This window comes from Telopea speciosissima, chromosome 4, assembly GCF_018873765.1.
Source record: "Telopea speciosissima isolate NSW1024214 ecotype Mountain lineage chromosome 4, Tspe_v1, whole genome shotgun sequence".
In the NCBI taxonomy this organism is placed as follows: domain Eukaryota; kingdom Viridiplantae; phylum Streptophyta; class Magnoliopsida; order Proteales; family Proteaceae; genus Telopea; species Telopea speciosissima.
In genome coordinates this window covers 25,083,947-25,107,272 of record NC_057919.1, presented here as the reverse complement: position 1 = coordinate 25,107,272, position 23,326 = coordinate 25,083,947, and the positions used below count along the sequence as shown (strand labels likewise).

Here is a 23,326-nt window from a genome sequence, read left to right as displayed (position 1 = left end):
GGGCCTTACCCCCAGGCTGATCCATATCTAGTGCACCACGATCCTTCACCCACTGGAATAGGAGATCCTCATCATCATCATCGTCTTCCTGGAAAATGTTTGCTAGCTCAATGGGTTCTCTATCATTGGTGTCCATTCCTTCACATATGTGTCTCATCCTTGGTCTCATATTGTAATGCACATACACCAGCTACTCTAGTCGTTCGTGCCCCAATTTGTTCCTCCTCTTCGTGTGGATCAGTGAGAATGTACTCCAATTGCGCTAGCATCCGGAGGATGAAAAAGTCTGTGCGAGTACTCTCACTGCTATCTTCCTCATGTTAGGTGAACTTGTACACCATAAAGCACCCACCATTCGGCTGCATTACAAATATAGAATATTAGGAATATGTATATTTTAAAGGGATAAAATTAAAATTCATAAATGTAATGCCACCTACTAGGGTCTGACTTTTGTCTACCCTCCACTGCAGCTTTTCGACTAAAAGTTACTGTGGCCTCTCTGAAGTATTGGATCTGTTTTCATTTGAAAAATAAAAATATTTTCTATTTAGTAATTAGTACATGATACATTAAAAATAACTAATTACATTCCTTTACTTACTACCAAGTCCCATATTCTCACCTCATCATTGCACTCAGCCTTTGACGATGCATTGGGCTCCAACTTCTCAATAACATTTTGAACTTCCTTTATCAATTATGTATTTAGCCCAAGATCATGCAAGGACTGATACTTTGGATTCAGATAGTATACTGGTAAAGTGGAAATCACAAATATAACTTGTTAGTGACTTAATGCTTTTGAGTATGTAAATGTAAAAACTCATGTAAAGTGTAAAGTATGTTGAAGTGTTGAACTCACTAGCTTTATGCAATGGATGACTCAAGTGCTTCTCCCATCGATCATCAATGCTGTTAGTGTATGCCCTTGCACTCCAGGGTATCGCAACTCTGACCATTTCCTTCATCTTCTGAAGGGCAGCATAAATGTGGGGCAAGGTAGGCTTCTTCTTTGTATGAACCATCTGTAGTACTGCCACCACTGGCTCTAATATGGTAACAACTTTATTCAAGTCACATCAGAATGAGTCACTTGCAATGGTCTCTTGTGCTACCCTCCCTTCTGAATTCAACTCATGCCAACCAGACCACTGTTCACTTGCAAACATAGAGCTTAGACCTACCGCCTTCGCCTGAAAGCTCTTCAATGCAATGTAATAGGTGGCAAATCGAGTGACACCAAGCCTTACTAAATCACCATTGTATCTTTCCCTCAACATGGCTAATGCATAACCATGGTTGTATACAAATGTGGTCACTTGTCTTACCCTCTTGACAACACTTGCCACTAAGGTTTTCTTCCCCATGTCCTTCAACATCAAATCAATGGAATGTGCTGCACATAGAGTCCAAAACAGGTGGATCCTCCTACTCTTCTTGTTCATCAACTTCTCCCCAGCCTTTTTAAAGTTAGAACCTTCATCCGTCACAATTTGGATAACGTTCTTTGGTTTTACCTCATCCACCACTAGCTTCAGTTCCCTATACAAATATGATGCATCCTTTATTTCCTTAGATGCATCCAAAGACTTCAAGAATATTGTCTTTCCATTACAACTCACCATGAAATTGATAATGAACTGTCTAGTAAGTCCAGTCCAACTATCAACCATAATGGTAACCTCATACATCTCCCACCTTGGCTTCAGACCATCAATGTAATCTTCCTACTCCTCCTTAGGTAAATATACATTCATTAACTCATATGGTGTGGGTCCTTTCCTCCTGCGCCAGACCTCCCTGCTGTGTTAAGGAATGCATGATAGTATGTTCCTTGTGCTACATGAGGTAGAATGCTATTATAGAATATGAACTCGTTGAAGGCATCCCGTGCTTCATCTTGTTTACTACCATACACTTGCGGGATGGTTGGCTGGTAGGCATCTTGTTGCCTGAAAATAGATGGGTCCTGCTCAAGAATGGGATTTGGGGAATGTACTCGTGGTCGGGTTGGGGGCGGTGGGATATGGGGATTCTGTCTTGTGCCAGTGCTTTTCCTCCTCTCATCTTGTTGCACTGGTGCAGTTGAGCCAGATCCACCAGCTCCTCTTGCCCGCTCATATGTTATGATATTATCAAAATGAAAACATTGTCTACTTTGCCAAAGTCTGCTGGTAGATTCTCCACTTAGTCTCTGATTGGAACTCACCAGGAGGTAGCCTATATCCAGTATCATCTCCAATGATCTCTACACCAGGCCTCTGTAGCACTGCCTCATCAAACTCTCTTTGTTGTCTCGCCCTAAAGGCTTTCTTTTCTCTTCCTCTTCTCATTGGTGCATTTGAGAACATCCTTATAGCCACCAACCAAATGTTGCTTTAATCTAGTGGTTCTTCCAGAATTTAGCAACTTCCCACAATATTTACATTTGGATTTCTTTTTATCTTCCGACATCGGGGTTCCATGTTGCCATGCTATATCACTACGGTCCCCCATTGTGTATCAAATGTCTTACTTGTTACACTGTTACATAAAAAAGCTTGTATTAGTAACTATTAAAGACTTATAGTACTGAATTCATAACTATTAAACATAATGCCAAGCTACTAAAACAATCAAATAGCTATATCATATTTATCCCCTAACCCTAGTATTTATTTCTTAATTAAAAATAAAATTTAGAATTTCTATTAAAAATATTTATACCTTAAAGTATAAAACATTATAATGTAATGATGTATTTTACACCATTTGAATGTAGACATTTTGTTCATATGTTCATAATTTTTCAACAAAAATAGGCATTTTCCCTTAATATTATATATATATATATATATATATATATATATATATCTATATATATAGGGAAAAAGTTATCTGTCCGGGAGTGTAGCCTACGCCAGCACTCCCATGAGTCTATCTCTCTCCTCCCCGTGTGAATAGACACCTCTGCCCCCTTGTTTTAAGGAGGAGAGAGAGAGACACATGGGAGTGCTGGTGTAGGCCACACTCCCGTACAGAAAACTGCTTCCCATATATAAATTTCAAATTTTAATAATATTTATATTAATTCTGAAAAATAAAATAATTTTTTTAATGGGTGAAATAAACAAAATGACTCCATGAGGCCATAGAGCATCCAAAGCTGTCCAATTTACATGAAAATCACTTCCAAACAATCACTATTGATCCTATTTTTTCACTTTTTTTTAAATATAATAAAACAAATTTTTTTGACTCCATCAAGTGATAGATCGTCCAAAGTTATGTATCATACCTTAAATTGACATGAATCTACCAAGGTTTGAACAAATTTTTTTGAAAAAAAAATAGATTTGGGGAAAAATTGTTTACTTTTCAAAAATTCTTCAAATTTGAGATGATGAAACACAAATATGATGCAAATCCTTCAATTTTGTAGCTGAATCCACTCTCCGGCAGGTTGTACGTTGAAATCCAGGTGCAAAATGAGGCAGTAGCTTCTTACAGGGGAAGAAATGAGAGCCTCTGGAATTTCTAAAGAGAAAAAGGGTTGAAATCTCGGGTTGAGATCTAGACTCGACTGAGATTCTCCTGAGATATTGCACTTTTTCGTATCGCCTGCTATCTCGTCTCAAGGTTCTCAAAAAGCGAGAAAATCATCGAGATCTCGCGAGTTCTTCTTCTATGGACGGAATAATCTTCGGTGAAATATTGGTGCATCAAGGAAGGCCTCCCCATGTCAAAGACACTGGGAAACTAAGCGACTCATGTCATTCAAATGCCCCTCCACAAGTCCTAGCCTTTTTGAGAGCCATAGTACCCAAGGAATATGCACTTGAAGGCCCTGGGATCAAGCTTGGATGAGGTAGGGGAAGAGTTGTGTGCAAAACAGACATACCCAAAGACCCAAGGTGGGATAGAGGAGGTCATAGAAGTGTCAAGGAGAAGATTGACAGGGGTTTTAAAGCTCAGGACACTGAATGGAACCCGGTTTATGAGAAAAGCTCCAGTGAGGACATCAGCCCAACAGAACTTCAGAACATTCGTGGTAAAGAGGAGAGAATGGGTAACATCAAGGTAACGGTTTTTCTGTTCGGGAATACCATTTTGTTCTGGAGTTTGAACACAGGAAGTTTGAAAAATAATGTCTAGGTCATCAATATAGTGTTGAAAATGTTCGTCCACATATTCAGTACTATTATCGCTATGAAGGACTCAGACTTAGCCATTGAAGTGAGTCCGAATCATGGTGTGAAAATATTTAAAACAAGCAAAGGCTTTCGATTTAGTACGAAGCAGATACACCCAGTTGAGCCGTGTATAGTTATCAATAAAGGAAATAAACCACTTATAGCCATGTCTAGAGACAATACTAGAGGGCCCCCAAACATCATAGTGAATAACAGAATACCAAACATCATTTTTATTAAAACTTGGGGAATAAGAGGTCCATCTCACATTCCTTCTGAAAGGTAGCAGTATTAGCGCAACATGCCATAGGGACCGGATGATAAAAGTCCAGTTGTTGCTAGAGTGCGTTCAGAGCAAGCATAATAAGAGGTAAGGGACATATCTTTCTGTGTGGGTTCCTGAATCTGACGACGAAGCTCATAAATTTGAGCATAGTTACTGGTCTGAGCATATGTTTGATGGACAACATCCCATAGTTCTTGTGCAGAGTTCAACAGAACATAGGTGACACTAATTTGAGGTTCCATGGAATTCAAGAAGAAAGACTATACCAAGGCATCATTAGCAAGCCAGGCAGTCTTGGCAGTACCACTAGATGACATGGGGGTGTCTCCTGTCAAATACCCAGAAAGATGATTTCCACAGATAGTTAAGAGGCATGTTGGTGGTCATGCAAGTTAATTAGACACATTCAACTTGGTTGGACCTGGTTTAAGAGAGGTTATGGCGATAAGTCCCAATACGACTCACCTCACTACCCCCAAGTTCGCCTGTGGAGTCATTAACATCACTGTCCTCCGCCATGTAGTCGGAATCACAACAAAAAAGTTGATTGGGTACTGAAACAAATTTATAAAATAAGGAGTAGCAGTGTGGAGGGATACCGTATCATCCGTGAGATAGACTAGAAGTCATATGGAGACGAACGTGATGGGTAGCAAGGTAAATGGGGCTGAGTCATAGCAGTAGAGGGCCTGGAAGGGGCCAGGCAGTGATGAGAGACCAGCGGCAGGGGCCTAGGAGAGGCTTGGTGGATCACGACAAAGGGGCAAAGGCCCTAGGAGGTCGTGGCAGAGGTCGTGGCAGGGGGCAGAGGCCCCTGGATGTTACGACAGGGGGGACCAAAGAGGGGCGATGGCCCTTGAAGGTCGTGAGAGGGGGGTAGGAGCCGCTGGACTTGTGGTAGAAGGGGGCGATGGCCCCTGGAGATCACGACAGGGACCGTACCCTCGGCTTGCGGCGGAAGGAGGGTTAGGGCCCTGGGATGGTCAGGACAAGGGGGTAGGAGCCCTTAGCACTGGTGGAGAGGCTAGGACTTGGTGGCGAAGCCATCCTGAAAGGCCAGGCGCCGATTGGTGGGACCTTGTGGTGGTAGGCGGTAATGGTGATGGTGCAAGGGCACCAGTCAGTGGTTGTCAACGGTGGTCAGACGTGGTACGACATGCGTTGGCGGCTTGGCGCATGTTCAGTCAACCATGTTTGACGCGGAGTGGCCGGAGCCTCAAAATCGGTGGTAGAGCTCTACTAGCAGCGATGACGAAAGAAAACCAAAAAAGATTTTTAAGGGTTTTGGGGCTTTGATACCAAGTTGAATATAAGAATATTCGGCTTGTCACTAGATGACAGAGGCTCACTTTACTTAGAGATAGAAATGAGAATACAGATAAGGAATGCTAGGTGGAGATGACTCAGGTTCACCTTAGCACATGAAAGATAAATAGAACCTGGACAAATACATACCCATTAACAGTAAGTTTTGGCCCGAAAGTGCTACACCATATAGCACGATCAACAATCAATTTTGGTCAAGATTTGCAAGGTTAAGGAAGGGGTTCAATATATGGTGCGCCATAGAATTGATTTTGGCTTCAGAATTTGTTAGATAGCCACTCCACGTTGTCTTTTGTCTATCCAAGCTTAGAATTACTACATAAGCGCTTATCTGATAGCTGAAAATTCAAGCAGATAAAAATCACTAGTTGCTGAGCCATACGGTTGAGATGGGCCACAAAATTGGGGATTTTGAGAGTCAAATGATACTCTTTACCTAGCCAACAATTTGATCAGCCACAGCCGGCCTGCAGGCAGAAATTATCTGCTTGTCAAAAGAGACCCTCTAAACATGCTTATCTCTAGAAATGTTTGCCTAGTCATTCTCTGTTATTGTTCTAATATTTACTGCGTATATAATGTGATTCATGTTAGTCAGGTTGATGCCTCAGCTTGTGCCTGGCACTAGGAGGCCTTAAAAATGCTTATTCTCTGTCTTCTGACTTATTTTGATGATCTTAAATGATCAAACATCAAGGAAATCAACTTTGTCTTTCAAACCCAACCATCCATGGTACCCTGCTGTTTTCATGTCCAATGATGCAACACATACAATTTGAAGCTGTCAGTGTCACTATGAGCCCACATTTGCAGTAGACATTGACCACAGCTGGACCTAGCTTATGGCAGTACTCGCAACTGACCTCAACATGCGTTGGATTCCCCAAATTTGATGTTAAATCATTGTTTTTTTTTTGGTTCCTAAACTTGCTTAAACTGTATTTCCTTTTAAATTTTATATTCACAAAAACTGATTTTTTTTCAGGCTCTTATGTACCCTCTTCTTGTGGCATGCAAATCAATAAGCAAGTTGCGTAAGTTTGCAGCTCAAGAAGTGGTTGATAAAGTTAGGCAGCATAGTGGCACACTTGTAGATCAGGTGAAAATTAAATATCTCAGGTTGATTGCTTAGGCTGCATTTTTTTTTTTTTAATCTTATAATCAGACATGATTAATAATCTTTCATACAGGCACAACTTGTGTCAAAGGAGTTGATCAGGGTTGCAATATTGTGGCATGAAATGTGGCATGAGGCATTAGAAGAAGCTAGCAGGTTGTATTTTGGTGAACATAACATTGAGGCAATGCTCAAGGTGTTGGAGCCATTGCATGAAATGCTCGAGGAAGGGGCTAGCAGGGGGGATACCACACTAAAGGAAACTGCCTTCATTCAGGTAATTCTATTATTTATTATAGCCCGTAGTTTTTCCATGGCTCATTCATGCAACAAATTAGGGGAATGGTGCCGAAGCCTCCAATGTATGTGAATAGCAGTAAGATGCACAAAGGACTTGGTGTATATGTCATAAATCATCCCATGTGCCAGCTATAGTCATGTCACTGTGTGTGACTGTCATTTATTATTCTCAAAGTATGTCAAGCTCTAGGGTTAGGGCTAATATCGGTTCATATTCTAATCGGGATGCCTAACTCCTAGGTGTATCCTTTTATAGTTGTAATTAGAGTCAGTCAGTCCTAGTTAGTCTAGTCCTAGTTTGGTTTCCTATTGTAATTATGTTTCTATTTCTATTTTTGTGATTCCTAGTAGGGATAGGAATCTTTGCTTGTATTCTAATTCTATATAAATAAAGGCCTGTGTGGGGGAGGGGGGGGGGGAGGCACTGAGAAGTTCGATCCAACATAACTAATCAGTCCCCTCTCTCCCATCTCTCTCAGTTCTCTGGTTTCTTTATTGTACCTGTTACAATTATGTATTGAAAAGACAATCATAAATTATGAGTCTCTGAACAATATTAAGAAATTTTTGGCCTTTCACTCATGAACTCTTCAGGAATCTTAAAAAAGCTGGCATAGTTCTGTTGAGAGTTTTAGTAGTGTGACTAATAACAACTGTGAAAGCAGGCATATGGTCGTGAGTTACAAGAGGCTTATGAATGCTGCCAGAAGTATAAGAGAACTGGAAAAGATGCTGAACTTACTCAGGTATCAAACTTTATATATTTTCTTTATTTCTATCTTATGAAAGAGTTCAGCATGACGCCCATATTGCTCTTTCTCCTCTCTTGTCTCTCTTAGTCCCTCATTGATGGATTAGCATGACTGTAATCAACTTCCAAGCATTATTTTCAACTAGATGTACTTTGGTGTTAGGATTTTACATTATTCATGCGATCATCTATTGCCTTCCACTTCTAATGGATTGACGTATGGAACAATCACTGATTTTCAACTCTTTCACTTTTCTCAAGTTTTTAGTGATCTTTTTGTTTCACTGATTCTTCATCTTTAACTATAATTCCTTGCAGCATACTAATTGTACAATCAACTAAGCTAAGTTTCATTGCCCCAGAAGATTTCTGGGCAAATTTTTTCATGTATGCTGAAAATTATGAAGCTTGTCCTAGGGGTGAAAAGATTGATTTTGTTCCAATAGACTCCTTCCTTAACCACCCAACATAGAATGGTGGTCTCAGATATGTACCTCAGTGCACAAAAGCATAGGAGGGAACCTACGTACCCTAAGATAAGGTGGTGGATAGTAAAAGGGGAGTCTCTTAGGACATTTACTGATACTGTGGTCAAACAAGGGTAGTGGAACTTTGAGGGAGACACCAATGAGATGTGGAACAAGATGATGACATGTATTAAGAGGGCGGCCAAAGGTGTGCTAGGGGAAAGCGAAGGGTAGTCGTCAGGCCCCTAGGGAGATATTAAGACCAAGAAAGATTGTTTTAAGACAGGGCAAAGGACTAAAGAAACAGAAGATAAAAAAGAGATATATCGATACTAGAAACAGTGCTAGGAAGATTGTGGGGTTGGCTAGAGCGAAGAAATATGAGGATCTTTATACCAACCTAAAAGAAGGGGGAAAAACTATTTATAAGATAGCTAAGATGAGAGAAAGGAAGACTAAAGATTTCGATCAGGTGAGGTGCATCAAGAATGTTGATGGAAGAGTGTTGGTGAGGGATGAGGACATTGTGAAGAGATGGGATGAGTATATTTGTGACCTACGAAATGGAGATAGGTCGAGTAGATATGACCCGGATGATTTCATTTTTCAGCAAGACACCACTCGTCATAGATATGTAAGAAAAATTAGTGCATAGTTCAAAAACTCGCCGAAATCTTGGCGAGATGACATACGAGACACAAAACATGCATAGTTTCAAATAAGTCGACCGAAATTTTGAATATTTCGAGAATCTCGACCTCCTCAGTACTCAGAGTCATAGTATTGTATTGTTGGGACTTGGGAGTTGAGACATGGAAGACTAGGGTAGTAAGGTGTCTATGACTTATATATTATTCATTGTACTGTGGTTGGGTGTCTATGTGAACACTTCATTGTATCTTGTGCTTTTTAGTGGAAACTTAAAGTCTTTAACTATTTTTTAAATAATTATTCAATATTATGTCTTCATCCATTATTACATAATTTACTTGTTTTACTTGCCAATTATGTCTCATAGCAGTCAAACAATGTGTAGAATAGGCAATATTAAATTAAGGGTTCAATGATTACTACCAACCAAGGGTGCAAATCCAAAACACCAAATTGGGTGCTTTTATTTTACAATATGTATATTTAAATATGTTTATTAAGCCTAAAACAAGCTTCCCTTAAAGTTTTGGAGCCAACTATGGCCATTTGTCCACCGAAACAAAACAAAAAATACACTAACATGCCGAGATCCAAGATCTCGGTCATCTCGACCAGGTCGAGACAAGTTTTTACACCTTGGGTTAGCGTGGCGGAAGTTAAAGAAGCCTTAAGAAAGATGAAAGCAGGCAAGACTCCAGGACCGGATGAGATTCCAATTGAAGTGTGGAAAACCTTTGGTAAGTGTGGGGTTTATTGGTTAACCAATCTGGTTAATAGGATTAGGAGCACAAGGAAGATGTCTGATGAATGGAGGAGAAGCATTGTAGTCCTGATCTACAAAAATAAAGGTGATATCCAAAGTTGCATAAAGCTTATGATAAAACTTTGGGAGAAGGTTATTAAAGCCTGTTTGAGAAGAGAAATTCATATCTCAGTGAACTAATTTGGCTTTATGCCAGGTAGATCCATGACAAAAGCTGTCTACTTATTGAGGAGGCTCATGGAAAGATATAGAGATAGTAAGAAGGATCTCCATATGGTCTTTATTGACCTTGAAAAAACTTATGGCTGAGTCCCTAGAGATTTAATCTAACATGTTCTAGTGAGGAGAGGAGTTTCAAGTAAATATGTGGATGTAATTAATGATATGTATGAGGGCATAGTGACTAGTGTGAGATATGTGGAAGGTTAGGGAAATGAATTCCCAGTTATGATTGGGTTACATCAGGGATCACATTATGCCCTTATTTATTTGCACTTATCATAGACGATCTAACCAAAAACATTCAAGACGAGGTCCCATGATGTATGCTCTTCTCTGATGATATTGTTTTGGTGGATGAGACAAAATAAGGGATTCACTCTAAGTTAGAGCTTTGGAGGTCCACTTTGGAAACAAGAGGATTTAAAATTAATCGAATGATGGTGGAGTATATGATGTTTAATTTTAGTCACACTATGATGGATACTAATATGGTGCGAATTGAGGAAAGAGAAATACTGCAAAGTGACTACTTCAGATATCTTGGGTCTATCATAAGTAAAGAAGGTGACATAGAGGATAATGTTTCACAGAGAATTAAAGTGGAATGGATGAAGTGGAGAGGTGAGTCCGGAGTGTTGTGTGACCGACGTATTCCTTTAAAGCTTAAAGGAAAGTTCTATAGAACTGTTGTTCGACCGGCTATGATGTATGGTGCAGAATGTTGGGCAATTAAGAAGTGTCATATTGATAAACAGTTGTTTAAGGTGGTATGGTTATATTCAATGGAGGCCTAGGGACGCCTCAATAAAGAGGGAGTGGTATGATTCCAATTGAAAGAGATAAAAGAGCTAGGGGCAGGCGTAAAATGACCATAGGAGTAGTGAGGAAGAACATGCATAGTCTAGGTCTTGTACCAAGTTATGACCTAGATAGGGCCCATTTAGTTGAGATTCTCATGGCGTGCTGGGTTGTGCCTCTTTCCTCTTACTATCTTTCAGCTTTCATTTGTCATTTTCAATTTTTTCATTTCTCTTCTCCTTTCCCATCACTTTTTTCCAATCTTTTCTTTCCCTTTTTTTTAGTTAGAACTCAGTTTTCCTTACCTTGTTTTGTTTGGATCCATGTAGCCGACCCCACTAAGTTGGGAAAAGGCTGAGTTTGTTGTTGTTGTCTTAAGCAGTAATCATATCAATGCTAATTTTCTTTGCCTCCGTTATTAGAGTCTCTTTTATCATTGTGCTTCTATTGAATTGACGACGGAGCCCGGAGGACGTACCCAGTGCACAAATATCCCGTAGTGGCGGGATCTGGGGAGTGTCATAATGTACGCAACCTCTTACCTCTGCTTTCGCAAAGAGGCTGTTTCCAGATTCGAACCCATGACCACTTGGTCACACTGGAGGAATCTTTACCATTGCACCAAGGCCCACCCTCTTTCTATTGGATTGACATCAGGAATAATTGCCGATTCTTTGCATTTGAGATTAATTAATCTCTCATTTTCTATTTCTCTTTCCTTTTTACTATATATAGAGATATGTTGTTGGCATAAAAATATGGGTGGGTGGTTGATATTGTCAACCGTGTGGCTTTTTTGTGGGAGGGATTTGAGTGGTGTTTGTGCCTGGGGGCTGCCTGTTCAGGAGGGGTGGGTGTTGGTTTTGTTGTCTTTTCTCTTCCTCACTGTTGGTTGGAGGCAAGGTTTAAAGTATCGGTATTGAGTATCATATTGGTCAGGCGATTTTAAGAGACGTATCGTATCAGAGACATATCGATCAGTGCAAAAACCCATGAAAATTATCAAATACACATGAAAATACACTTTTGGACACAAAAAAACAATACAAACAAGCAATATATGTCATATATCATGCATATACACTAAGAATTTTGAATAATGTATAACCAGACAAGTGCTGCACTTTGAAATTGTTATAAAATGGTGGATTTGAGTTCTAATCTTTGCAAATGTATACAATGCATGCATTTAATAGTTAGTCGAACCTATTCTCCTTGAATCATAGCAAAAAAAAGAACTAAAATTCAAGATGTGTATTGGCAAAAGATCAAGTTTTTTGAAAGAAAAAAAAAACCTATCTTTCCCTTCAAGAACTCCTTCAATCTTCGATTTTTGGTTGTTGGATGCTGCAAATGATGAACTTCCACCACTATTTGATTCGTTTTTCACTATTGGAATGGAAGCCCTAACTAGATTTGGGTGAAAAAAGGGCCTAAAATCCAATTTTTCTGGGTTTCACCTTATCTGGAACCTGGTTTTTCCGTTGCAGATGCTCTCTAGTTCGTGTTTTGTCTAAAATGTGATTTTAAGTTGTGTATTGGTATGTATCGAGACACTTAAAATCCCAAAAAAATGGTGACTGTTAGTACATATCGTATCGTATCGACACGTATCGGTCAATACATATCGATAGACTCGATACGATATGTTTTTTTAAAAAAAAAAGATGTATCGATCAGTATCGTATCGATACAGACCAATACCGATACGTATCAGCCGATATGATACGGACCAATACTTTAATCCATGGTTGGAGGGATATTTACCTCTCTTTTCCTGTTTCTCCTTTGGCCTATGGTTTCATTTACTTATACAGTCTCTTTTCTGTACTTCTCTCTTCTCTTCTTCCAATAATTTCCGTTACTGTTTCCTGCCAAAATGAAAAGAGCTAAGCCTTATCCCAATGTGTATCCTGTTGCAGCATTCCATCCTATTGATGTCTTTAGAATGGATGAATCCAGTTGGCAGGCAGCATTCAAAAATTTTCAGACATTTATCATATTGATGCTAATTATCTGTCTCCCTTATTAGAGTCTCTTTTATCATTGTGCTTTTATTGGATTGACATCAGGAGTAATTGAGAATTCCATGCATTTGAGCCAGTTTAATTTTATTTATTTAATTTCTTATTTTCTAATTCTTTTTCCTTTGTACTATGTATATAGATTTCACATAGGCATAAAAATATGGGTGGTTGATGTTGTCAACCACCAAGCCCTCCTTGGTGTTTCAAAAATGTGATACTAATGATTTAGTTATTCTTTGCCAGGCTTGGGATCTTTACTATCATGTATTCAGACGCATAGACAAGCAGCTTCCTAGCCTTACTACGCTGGATTTACAGGCAAGAATCATATATTGCTATATTTATGGTGAATGTAGCCTCTTGAGTTTCTTCAGTCATGGTACTGACTTTACCATCAATGTGTAAAATAACAGTCTGTTTCCCCAGAGTTATTAAATTGTCGCAATCTAGAGCTTGCTGTACCTGGGACTTACCGAGCTGGTAATGGGGTCTAGTGTCTGATCTTATATCTTTTTTGTTCAGAACTCAGTTTCTGTGGTACTGAAATATGCACCAATGTATTGTGTTTCAGGATCACCTGTGGTTACAATTGCTTCATTTGCAGCACAGCTTGTTGTCATAACATCTAAACAGAGACCTCGAAAATTGACAATTCACGGAAGTGATGCGGAGGACTATGCTTTCTTGTTGAAGGGACATGAAGATTTGCGTCAAGATGAGCGTGTCATGCAGGTATTCTTTCTTGTCGGACAGATTTTGCCATTTGCAAATGCATGGATGAAGAGAATCCTTATTATTGGAGTTATCAAGGATTGGTTGCTGTGATAGCATAAATAGATGTTACCATGAGTTTTATGCTTTCTTTTCTGCTTGTAGCTTTTTGGGCTGGTGAATACTCTGCTGGAGAACTCGAGGAAAACTGCTGAAAAGGATCTTTCCATTCAACGATATGCTGTCATTCCATTATCTCCAAACAGTGGCTTAATTGGATGGGTTCCAAACTGTGACACCTTGCACCATCTTATCCGTGAATACAGGGATGCTAGAAAGGTTTGTTGAAATTTGTTTGCTTCTTTCTCTACCCCCCCCCCCCCTCCCCCCTCTTTGCAAAACTATCCAAGTTTCATCTTATTGTTTTATATTCATCTTATTATTTTTCAGATCACATTAAATCAAGAGCACAAACTTATGCTGGCTTTTGCACCGGATTATGACCACTTGCCACTCATAGCTAAAGTGGAAGTATTTGAGCATGCTCTGGCAAATACTGAAGGAAATGATTTGTCAAGGGTGTGTTTCTCCTCCTATATCTTCTTTTGCTTCTTTTCTTCTTCTTCGTCTCTTTCTTTTATTTATTTATTTATTATTATTATTATTATTTGTTTTGAAAAAATGCCATTTCATCTAATGGGAAAAATCTTTTGATAATCTCAACTTTAGAATCTCTTTATTTTGTACTTTTCAAGAATCTGTATCTCATGATAAGTAGTGTTGAGCATTGGCAGGTTCTATGGTTAAAAAGTCGTACATCAGAGGTCTGGCTGGACCGGAGGACAAATTATACTAGAAGTTTGGCTGTTATGAGTATGGTATATGTTCCTCACTTATACATATTATTTGGTGTTGTCTGAAATGTCAGTATGTAAGGCTTGAAGGTAAGTTGCATTTGTTCCAGGTTGGTTACCTTCTTGGGTTGGGGGATCGGCATCCAAGTAATCTTATGCTGCATCGCTATAGGTACTTTTTGATCTTTCATTTATCCTTTATTCAGAGAGAATGAGTTGGCAGTTAATTGTCATTGAAGCTTAACTAACTATTATATTGTTTCGAAGTGGGAAGATCTTGCATATTGATTTTGGAGACTGCTTTGAAGCTTCAATGAACAGGGAAAAGTTTCCAGAAAAGGTATGGTATACCACATGTCAAATGTTACTTCATTCCAAGCATTTCATGTTTATGGTTCCTTCTTTCATGTTTATGATTCCTTAGTTTCAACAATATGTTAAAGCCCTCTAATATTAAAAATCTTGGCACAGGTTCCCTTCCGTTTGACTAGAATGCTTGTGAAAGCTATGGAGGTTAGTGGCATTGAGGGCAACTTCCGTTCAACTTGTGAGAATGTGATGCAAGTCCTCCGAACAAATAAGGATAGTGTGATGGCTATGATGGAGGTAAGGAAAACAAGATTGACTTGTTCGGTAATTCTTCTTTTTATCTATTTTGCTTGACAGGTAACGCATTCTTAAAAATCAGCCACAAGTTGTCTCTACTGGTGATAATTCCAGCCTTACCTGACCAGGGTTAGAGGTCTTGGTATCTCAGCTGGTTTCGGTCAGCCAAAAGACCAAGTTGTCCTGGTAACTCAGGGAGATCTTGGCCGAGTTGGTGCATTTTTTTTATATCAAATTTCGGCACTTGGTTTCGGTGGCCATATGACCTAATTAGGTCATGAAACTTGCAGGACAGCCTATTTTAGGCCCTATAAACATGGTGGAACCCTTATTTTAAAAAAAATCACACATAAAATGGTATTTTAACTTAGGACCCTAGGTTGGTAGTATACATTGTATATATATATATATATATATATACTGATATGACCAATTCCACACAATCTTTAGTATTAGAACACATATAATTCAAGTAAAACCCTTATTTTTTTAAAAAAATCCACTTGTTCCAAGCTTGGTTGTGTAAGATTTGGTAAAAAAAGCAGCATTTTAGAGGGGGGTGGGTTGTGCATTTACAGTTGAAACCCACCTACACAGACGAGACTGGTTGAAATTTCGACCAACTCTCATCGAGTTGAGGCTTTTATATCAGGTGGATGGTAACAGTTTCAACCGATATGAGATTTCGGACCGAAATCTTACCGAGATGCCGAACTTTCGACCAAAACCTTGTTGATTCCCTAACTCACCTGTGGTTTCGACTCGGTAACACAAAAAACGAGATAAAAACCGAGATCTTGTGAGACCTCGAACCATGGACCTGGCTCTAGCGACGATTAATGGCATGCCTTTCCGCCAGATGCACCTTTCATTTATGAAGTAACAAAGAGCTTTGAAGGTTTTAGGATTGCTTTGGCCTTCCAAAATGTTCCATCTAACCATATTAAAGGAAAATTCAACTTATTGTATGTACGCTTTTCTTTTTCATGAGAATTGTATTGTCTGATGGGGGCATTAGGACTTTTTGATTCTAAATTTTCATAAACAATTAGAGGATTGGATAATGTTGTATGATACTTTGAAGAATTAACGAGCTAAAATTGTAGTGAGTGGCCAATTGGCTGATGAATTACTTTTGAAGTGGTGGTTGCAAATTGAGCAAGCTGCTGACCACCTTGGTGGTGACGTTCTCAAAGTTTTGATTTGCTATAGTTGAAATATTAGGACTGAAAGCCTTGATTTGCTAATTTTGGGCCCAAACGTATTCCTAGGAGCATATATGGATTTGATTCTTACTTTTCAGAACTTAAGGGTTGCACAAATAGGGAACATGCACAGGATGGTTTGAACTTAGGGAATGTCAATCAAGATGGTTTGACCATGTACAACAAGGACCAGCAAATGTACCGCCGGGTAACATATTACATATTGAATTTTGTAGAACTTCAAAGGCTGAAGGAAAAACCGAAAATGGTCGGGGTTTGAAGAATTGTTCATGTGCTTAAGAGTTGGTAGCTGCTGTGCCTCTAGATAAAGAGTAATGGAAACCACAATTAGTCAAGTCTTAATTTAGGTGAGGTGACGTGAGGTGAGCTATGTTGTATTGTGTAATTTGGTGAAATCTCTCTCTCTCTCCAACACTTTGTGTTGCCTAGATGCCGTGACAATTATGGATGAAGTATCTGGTAGTATGGACACACTATGGCCTAGAAATGAAAAATAGGCATGTCCCTATTTTCATTGTTTTGTCAATTCCTTAAGGGACAAATTGGCTGCAGACTAAGCTTTTGTGCTCTTTAAAAAGGATACTCCAAAATTCCTTAATCCATGGCTATACTCAACAACAATTCCTGAGGCTTCATTTTCAAGATTAGATTGGTCTGAGGAGTTGGACATACTAAGGGAAATCTATTCAATCTGATATGCACATGGAAATGCATCTATTACTTCTTGTTTTATTTGTCTTTAATCCATTTTCTCCATGGACGCTGAATGTACAGCCACAATTTAGTTCAGTTTCTGTTTAGTTTCCCAGTGTGATCTAATCCATTTGGGATAAACTTCGAATGGATTACCAGTACATATCTCTTATTTTCCACAGTTCAGTGTTGTTGCTGTCCAAAATCCATTTATAACAGAACCAATGGAGAGTGAGTTAGTTCTTCCTTTTGTGCATATGTATGTGTTTGTGTGACAAATATACAGCTTTTTTAGATTATGCAGTTGTACAATTTCCTCTTTTATTTTGTTCCATCTTTATTTTGTCGTTCATTTTCCAGCATGTTTAGATATTATTTTTTAAGGTTTTGGCCCAAGTTTCTTGCATCAACTATATAGTTATGGGTGTTCAAGAAGTGTATTTTACTGGATTAATCAAGATTGTAAAACCTTCAAATTTCATAACCTAATCCTTTGGACCTTAGTTTGGTTGGGATAACTTAATTTTGGGGCTCAATTTATGTATCCTAGACCCTAGTCTAGGTGTCCACCTCTTTTTGGATTTTTCATCAGAAATCGATTTTGATACAATCATTTCCACAATTTATACTGTCCTAATAAGAGGTTTTTCGTTTTTTTTGGGAAAGGGTTCTCTGAGCCGCCAGGGCAGGGTATTCTAGCACCTCTGTGTCTCTCTCTCCTCCTCACATGAAATGACATTGATGCCCTCCAATGTACGATACCGTTTTGTCGCACCTCATTGGGCCCCCATATGCCGCTTGCTTAGAGAACCCTCTGCCGTCTTTTTATATATGTATATTCCGAAAGTTAAAAAAAAAAAATACTGAGTAGTCATGTAGATGATTGGATTGAAAAGGTAATCTAACTTATGTCGTAAATCATAATAACTGCAATTGCATTTGTCCAATGTGTGGTGTCCTTTTCAATTGGTTATTTATTTGGTTGTTGAAATTGTGCCTTTATCTTATATTTCTTTTTCTTTCTGAAGGTAATAATTTTTGGTTCCTCCTATTTTCAGGCCTTCGTACATGATCCTCTCATTAATTGGCGACTTTTCAATTTCAATGAAGTTCCTCAAATGGCAAATTATGCAAGTACTCATGTTCAGCCAGTTGTGAATAGTGAAGAATCTGCAACAAGTAGAGAACAACTTCCTCAACCTCAGCGGGGTGTTCGTGAGAGAGAACTTCTTCAGGTGACTGCTGGTTATACTAGTGTATCCTTAATATTTAATACTTTGGTTTCTTGTGCTCAGTACTCGTGCTTTCTTTTAATTGGTTTTCTGTAGGCTGTAAATCAACTTGGTGATGCCAATGAGGTTCTAAATGAGCGTGCTGTGGTTGTTATGGCTCGTATGAGTAATAAACTTACAGGACGTGACTTTTCAACTAGTTCTTCAGTGTCAGGATCTACCAGCGCTGTCCAACACACAGTAGATCACAGTACCTTGATTTCGGGAGATACTCGTGAAGTGGACCATGGTTTATCTGTAAAACTGCAGGTTCAGAAGTTGATTCTCCAAGCTACGTCGCATGAGAATCTCTGTCAAAACTATGTTGGGTGTGTACCAATAACCACCTCCCTTTCCGCCCATTATTAATGTATCATATATCGGTTGTCATTTATGTTCATCTTCCCTGCTGAGTCCAGCACTACCTGAGTAAGGGCAGAAATTTCCAACAAGGGAATGAATTTGGTGACACATTTTTTTTGGGTTGAACTCAGCTTAACCCTGGTACCAAGGAGTCAAGCCAGCTTACTTGCTCCTATTAGGTAAAACTCATCTGATTCAAGGTCTCCAGTCCGATTGATTTTACTGACTCGGCCGAGTCTTAAACTTTCCAATTTTGGCATGAGAAGTGTAGTGGCTAGAACTTGAACATGAGACTGAAAGACAATTCCAAACACCTTTACCAATTTAAAATAGGGATCAGACTCATCTGAGCAACCTGCATATACTATGCCTCCTCGCGTGAATTATTTTATTAGTTCTTTTAATGAGAAAGAAACAAGTTCAAGATTATTTAAACCTAGTGACCAGATAAACATGAGGTTTATCCTGTTATTCAGATATTGTAGACAACCCTGTGTTAAAGCTTCTACATGTGGTTTAAGCCTCTAGATATGGTAGTGTGAACAGAGCACATACTAGTGGCTGTATCTGAGCAATGGGTCTTGTTTCATGCACTTACTGTTTTAAATTTTATTTCCATGTCGTTTGTAATGCATGATCTCTGTGAAACACTAAGATTGTCTCTTCCACTACCCTGTAGTATGTAATTTTTTTCTTTGTTGGTAAATCCACTACCTTGTAGGCTGTTGGCAGTCTTTCCTTTGTTAATTTCCTTTACAATGTTTGGTTTCTTATCCATACTGTGGTTTCTTTCAGGTGGTGTCCATTTTGGTGAGCAGCCGCAAATTTGTAAATATATGATGTGTATGAAGTGTACAGAGTTTCGCAGCTATTGTAATTATGTATGAGAATGATGTGCATGTACAGATTAGTCTTTAGAGCAAAGGAAATTATAATTTGTATTAGGGGCTCTCCTGAATTCACTATCAGTTTTTTCTGTTGTAAGTAGTGAAATGATAAAAAGCTGTTGATATGTTCTTTGAGAAACAAAATGAATAAAGCCATATTTACCTTGCTGCTTGAAACTCAGGATTGTGCTTTTCTTTTTCTTTTTCTTTAGGTGAATCTCAGTATTGTGCTTTAGATAATGTTTTCTTGCAGCCTTTGTTATCCCTTGCTACATGAAACTTAGGGTCTGTTTGGTAACATTCTTTGGGAGTATTTTTGTGTTTTTTTTTTCTTCCTTGGGTAAATTACATTTGAGGTGTCCAATTTTTGAGAAAAGGCCTGTTGGGGTGCCTGAAGTTCAAAAAGGAACATATGGGGTTCATTGTGGTTTACTTTTATTATCATATATTAAATTCATTTCCAATTTTACCCGTCATCCCCACTCCAATCTTCTCTGCAGCCCTGCCCCACCATGCCACAATGGTTCCTCCTCCAGCAACATGCAACAAACATCCTCTCCTCTCCCCTTACCCCACCCTTCCCTGCAACACTGCCCACCATGCTCTCCTACCCTTCAGCTCACCCGGCTCTGCAAACCCCGCCGCACACCACACCCTCATCCCCGCCCAACTACCCCAACCCATTCCTTTTCTGAGCGTATGCACCCCTTACTGCAACCCCTTAATCCCAACCCCTCTTCCATGCCCGTCCACAATGCCCCCACCCCATTTGCACTCCCACAGCCCCACCATTCCCCACCACTGCACTTTGTCTTCCACCACTCCTCGTAATCCACCCAGAGACGGATTAGACAAATGGGGAAAGAAAGGAACTGAGGTCACGGGGTGGAGGTGAGTTTGCAGACGGCTTGAATTCGCAGAGATTTGGTTCTGCAGGTGTTGAGGCAGCAGTGCCAGCGGTTGAGGATGCATGTGGTGGTGCTAAGGTTTGATCAAGGAACGGAGGGAGGTTGCAGTAGGGATGGATTAAGCAAAGGAGGGTTACTTTTTGTGCTGGAGTTGGTAGAGGTGGCGGTATTGATGGTGGGTGGTTTTGGTGGATTTGACGATGGAGTGGCGTTGCAGAGTTGGGTGCGATTGTATCAGGAACAGAGGCGGCATAGGGAAAAAAAACCCTCTGATAGTTTTGTTTTGGTTTGTATTTTATAGGTTGGTCAGTTATGGGTCCTGCAATCAAGTGAAACACCAGAAGAAAAATAAGAGAATCAATAGGTTGTGAAAGTGGAAGGTGATACAACCCTTGAAGCTACTCTTTTTTCTTCCTTTTTCCCTTATCCATTCCTTGATTTCCTTCTTATTTTTACTGACCAGAACTTGAGGTTTCACACCCTACCTTACTCACTCCATCAAGATCACAGTCATGCGTAGAACTAGTGGTCAATGATGAACCAGAACTTGAGCATGATGATGCGCAGAACCAGGGATCAGGACAAGGGGGTGGGTTTGCAATGAGTAAGCTTGTCTTGGAACAGTTTGATTGTCAAACCCATCAAATCCAGCCACCATCAGAATCGGGGTGGGGGCGGGGATTACGACAAGTGGAGCCTTTGTGACTAGAACTTAAGATTCACGGAGTTTGCCGGAGGAAAGACCACCGACGAGTGTGTCCGCGTGCAACCCTGCGCGAAGGAGAGAGTGGGGATGAGAGGAGTAAAACTCACCGAATTCAATTTGTTTTGCCAACCCCTAACTATGGCGTTGAGCATTGAGCATTAAGCACGAGAATCACAAGGATCACGAACGTAGGGGTGTTGCTGGTTCCTGGGGGAGTAGAGTCGGACTGGGTGGGGGTGATGAATTATTAGAAAGATAATTTAGTACATTGATTCAATTTGGGGTAAAACGAAGCTCCAAAGAACCTCAAATATTGGGCAATTTAAATGTACTTTACCCTTCTTTCTTAGAAACAATATTAGAAACTAAACTCAAAAGAACCTCAAACGTTCTTTTTAGAACTTAAGGCCCCTCATACGGTTTTTTTATCAAATATTGGGCATCTCAAATGTAATTTACCCTTCTTTCTTAGAAACAATGTTAGAAGCTAAACTCAAAAGAACATCAAACGGTGCTTTTAGAACTTAAGGTACCTCAAACGGCTTTTTGTCAAATATTGGGCATCTCAAATGTAATTTACCCTTCTTTCTTAGAAACAATATTAGAAACTAAACTCAAAAGAACCTCAAACGTTCCTTGTAGAACTTAACGCACTTCAAACAACTTTTTATCTAATATTGGGCACCTCAAATGTAATTTACCCTTCTTTGTTAGAAACAATATTAGAATAGCAACCACACCCACATCTGGACTGGCTCGGTTCGGCTCGATTCGCGCGCATGATTTAAAAGCACCCTGGACCAACTCCCACACAAGTGAGAAGACACACTTCTCTCTAAAAAACCTTATGTCCCTTAGGACGTGTTTGGTTGAAGGTGTCTGACGAGTCGAATTCTAATATTGGATCAGCTTCTTAAGAATCTGGTTCATGTGGATTTGTATTCGGAAAAAAAAAAACTGTTTGTTTACTTGAGTCTGTGAGATGGAATCCATCTGTAAAACTGTTTGGTTGCCTTGGGTCTGTCGGATGGAATTCTTCTGAATCTATCTGTAAGACTGTTTGGTTACCCTGAGTCTATCAGTCGGATTCTTCCTGAATCCATATGAAAAATTGTTTGGTTACCTTGAGTCATGCAATTGGATTCTACTTGAATTATAATTTTTTAATATAGCTTTAACCTTGTTTTGGTATACAACATATGCATACATTTAATTTGACTTTATTAACAATAAAATAAAATAATTTTTTGGATTGAAATTCTAAGTGGTGATATGGTACTACAACAAATGGTCATTCCCAATTTTTCATGTATCCATACTAATTTAAAATTTTGTACTGAGTGGTGATATGGTACTTCAACAAAGCAAAACGCATAGCAATAGGTCACAACCAAGTAGGGAATATATTCAATTAAATTTAAGTACATACATATGGACAAAAATGCATTTTCATCTTCTATGTAAGTACATACATATAAGATTTTTGCCGTACATCTTCTATTTCCCTCTTCTCATAATAATTCACTTGTTAAGATCCAATGTTTTTACAGCATCAAGGATCTCCAACGTCTTTGTATGTTGCTCACATAATCTTGTTTATTGTTTTGAATCTTTGATTTTCGTAGTTAGGATTTTCTCCCGATATTCTTTGGAATGACTTGAAGTTGGTGGGATGGTTGGTTCATTTTTGTCAGTAATCTCCGCTTGGTTGTTTGAGGACGATGTTTCTCCATCATCTATAAATTTAAATAATCCACAACCATTATATTTTCCCTACAAATAAATGAAAAAAAAAAAAAAAAGAAATTTGTTAAAAAAGAGCAAGAATGAATTATTAAACAATAAAGGTAGCATAGCCATACTGGGGTGGAATTGGGGCAACACCAAAAATCCCACCCTATGTCTGGTCCTCTTGTGCACCTACGGACCTTATACTGACCTTTTCCACAGTCACACATTCTTAAGTGGTCCACCCACATAAAAAAAGACCTGTGAACAGGACATTTGAATAATCTTTTTCCCGGATTATTCGTCGTAGTCGATGTAAATATGTTATATCGAATTTGACAAATTTTGCATCTACCAACAATATCCATCTGGATTGATTGGAAATTGAATAACATCAGTAAATAGCAAATGGTAGTCATTAGACAAGTAAAATGAGGGGATCATGTCACAGTCATCTAGAACTAAGTGATTCAGAGCTTCAATGGTATTA

At 39.1% G+C, this 23,326-nt stretch overlaps 1 protein-coding gene across 1 annotated transcript in view; it reads left to right on the top strand.

Annotated features, from left to right (window-relative positions):
• The window catches only part of LOC122660173 (serine/threonine-protein kinase TOR), a 111,888-nt gene extending 92,227 nt beyond the window's left edge, over positions 1–19,661 (top strand). The window contains exons 43-57 of the mRNA XM_043855365.1: positions 6,773–6,886; positions 6,978–7,181; positions 7,870–7,950; positions 13,127–13,201; positions 13,297–13,363; positions 13,455–13,615; positions 13,760–13,933; positions 14,045–14,173; positions 14,389–14,472; positions 14,559–14,620; positions 14,716–14,788; positions 14,920–15,054; positions 18,032–18,208; positions 18,302–18,573; positions 19,403–19,661. Coding sequence (XP_043711300.1) covers positions 6,773–6,886; positions 6,978–7,181; positions 7,870–7,950; positions 13,127–13,201; positions 13,297–13,363; positions 13,455–13,615; positions 13,760–13,933; positions 14,045–14,173; positions 14,389–14,472; positions 14,559–14,620; positions 14,716–14,788; positions 14,920–15,054; positions 18,032–18,208; positions 18,302–18,573; positions 19,403–19,421 — 1,827 coding nt within the window. The 3' untranslated portion in view covers positions 19,422–19,661. The remainder of the gene's footprint in view (positions 1–6,772; positions 6,887–6,977; positions 7,182–7,869; positions 7,951–13,126; positions 13,202–13,296; positions 13,364–13,454; positions 13,616–13,759; positions 13,934–14,044; positions 14,174–14,388; positions 14,473–14,558; positions 14,621–14,715; positions 14,789–14,919; positions 15,055–18,031; positions 18,209–18,301; positions 18,574–19,402) is intronic.
• Positions 19,662–23,326: the final 3,665 nt, after the last annotated feature.